Here is a 1,067-nt window from a genome sequence, read left to right on the forward strand (position 1 = left end):
AAGTCAATATCCCACTATTTTCTGGTTGTACTGAAAAATAAACAACCAGTAAATGATTTCACCTCTTAAAAAAAAGCATTTACACTTAAAAAAATGGGATGAGGTGAGATTCTCTCCTTCTTAAAAATGTTTCTAGAGCTACTAAAAAACTTGCATTTACAAAATAGTTGATAAGAATATTCCTCTGGATTGTACAAGAAGGGAGACAGGGACTATTGATACGACATGGTATATGATATTACTCAGACTTGACTTCTTTCTCGCCTGCTTCATCAGAGGGTGGACTCTCCTCATTTTTAGTTTCTCCATTTTCTGCAGGTAAATCTTCTTTAGTGTCTCGGTTGGCCACTTCAGCCTGTTTCCCCTTTGTGCCCCTTTTCCCTTTTGTTTGAATTCTTTTGTCTGAAGATTTATCCTTCCCTGCTGCCTTTTTTGGCTTCGTCTCCACTTTTGCAGGAGGTTTAGCCGACAACCTCGCCGATCTCCTCTTGGAGATCTCCTTGGCCGCCCCCTCAGCTGAGCTGACCTTCCTCTTGGGCATCTTGGCTGCGGACAGGGTGCATGCTGGGTGCCTGATGAGGCTGCGACGCGCCTAGAACCTTTGCGGAGTTGAGCAGATAAACCCTACCGCTCCTCAGTTCCATAGTTTTCTGATTAATCTTCAGGTATAACATTCCAGTCAAAAACCTGTCCAGTAATGAGTATTTCCAATTTCTGATTCAATGCAACAAGCATTATTGAACTTATGCAAATAACCCTTCTGCCACAAAATAAGAATAATCCACAAAATTTTCCAATTCCAGAGGGGTCAGGAAGGAAGAAAAGTTTATGTTTTCATTTAAAGAAATAAACAAGAAAAATATTTTAACAAATCTCTGAACCTATCAACAACTCAAAATAAAGCAAAATGCTTAAATTGGAAAAACATAGCATAATAAAAAAAAAATCTGTAATGTTTTACTCAAAAGTCATATAATTCTATTTTGCCAGTTGGGTCTTATGTTCAAACTCTCTTCTGTTGAATTCGCAGTTACTGTGGTCCAATCTTTCTGTTTAATCCTGGAAGT

The 1,067-nt window shown here is 38.5% G+C and overlaps 1 protein-coding gene across 1 annotated transcript; it reads right to left on the reverse strand.

Moving 5' to 3' along the window:
- Positions 1-238: 238 nt before the first annotated feature.
- LOC102471225 (non-histone chromosomal protein HMG-14) lies at positions 239-597 on the reverse strand. The gene has a single exon (XM_006146716.2). It carries the CDS (start codon positions 539-541, stop codon positions 239-241), a length of 303 nt encoding a protein of 100 aa, XP_006146778.1. The 5' UTR covers positions 542-597.
- Between the last annotated feature and the right edge of the window lie 470 nt (positions 598-1,067).

This window comes from Tupaia chinensis, unplaced genomic scaffold (genome assembly GCF_000334495.1).
Source record: "Tupaia chinensis unplaced genomic scaffold, TupChi_1.0 Scaffold000186_1, whole genome shotgun sequence".
In the NCBI taxonomy this organism is placed as follows: Eukaryota; Metazoa; Chordata; class Mammalia; order Scandentia; family Tupaiidae; genus Tupaia; species Tupaia belangeri.

Coding starts and splice junctions, on each gene's coding strand:
- LOC102471225 (XM_006146716.2), bottom strand. CDS start 541: ATGCCCAAGAGGAAGGTCAGCTCAGCTGAGGGGGCGGCCAAGGAGATC.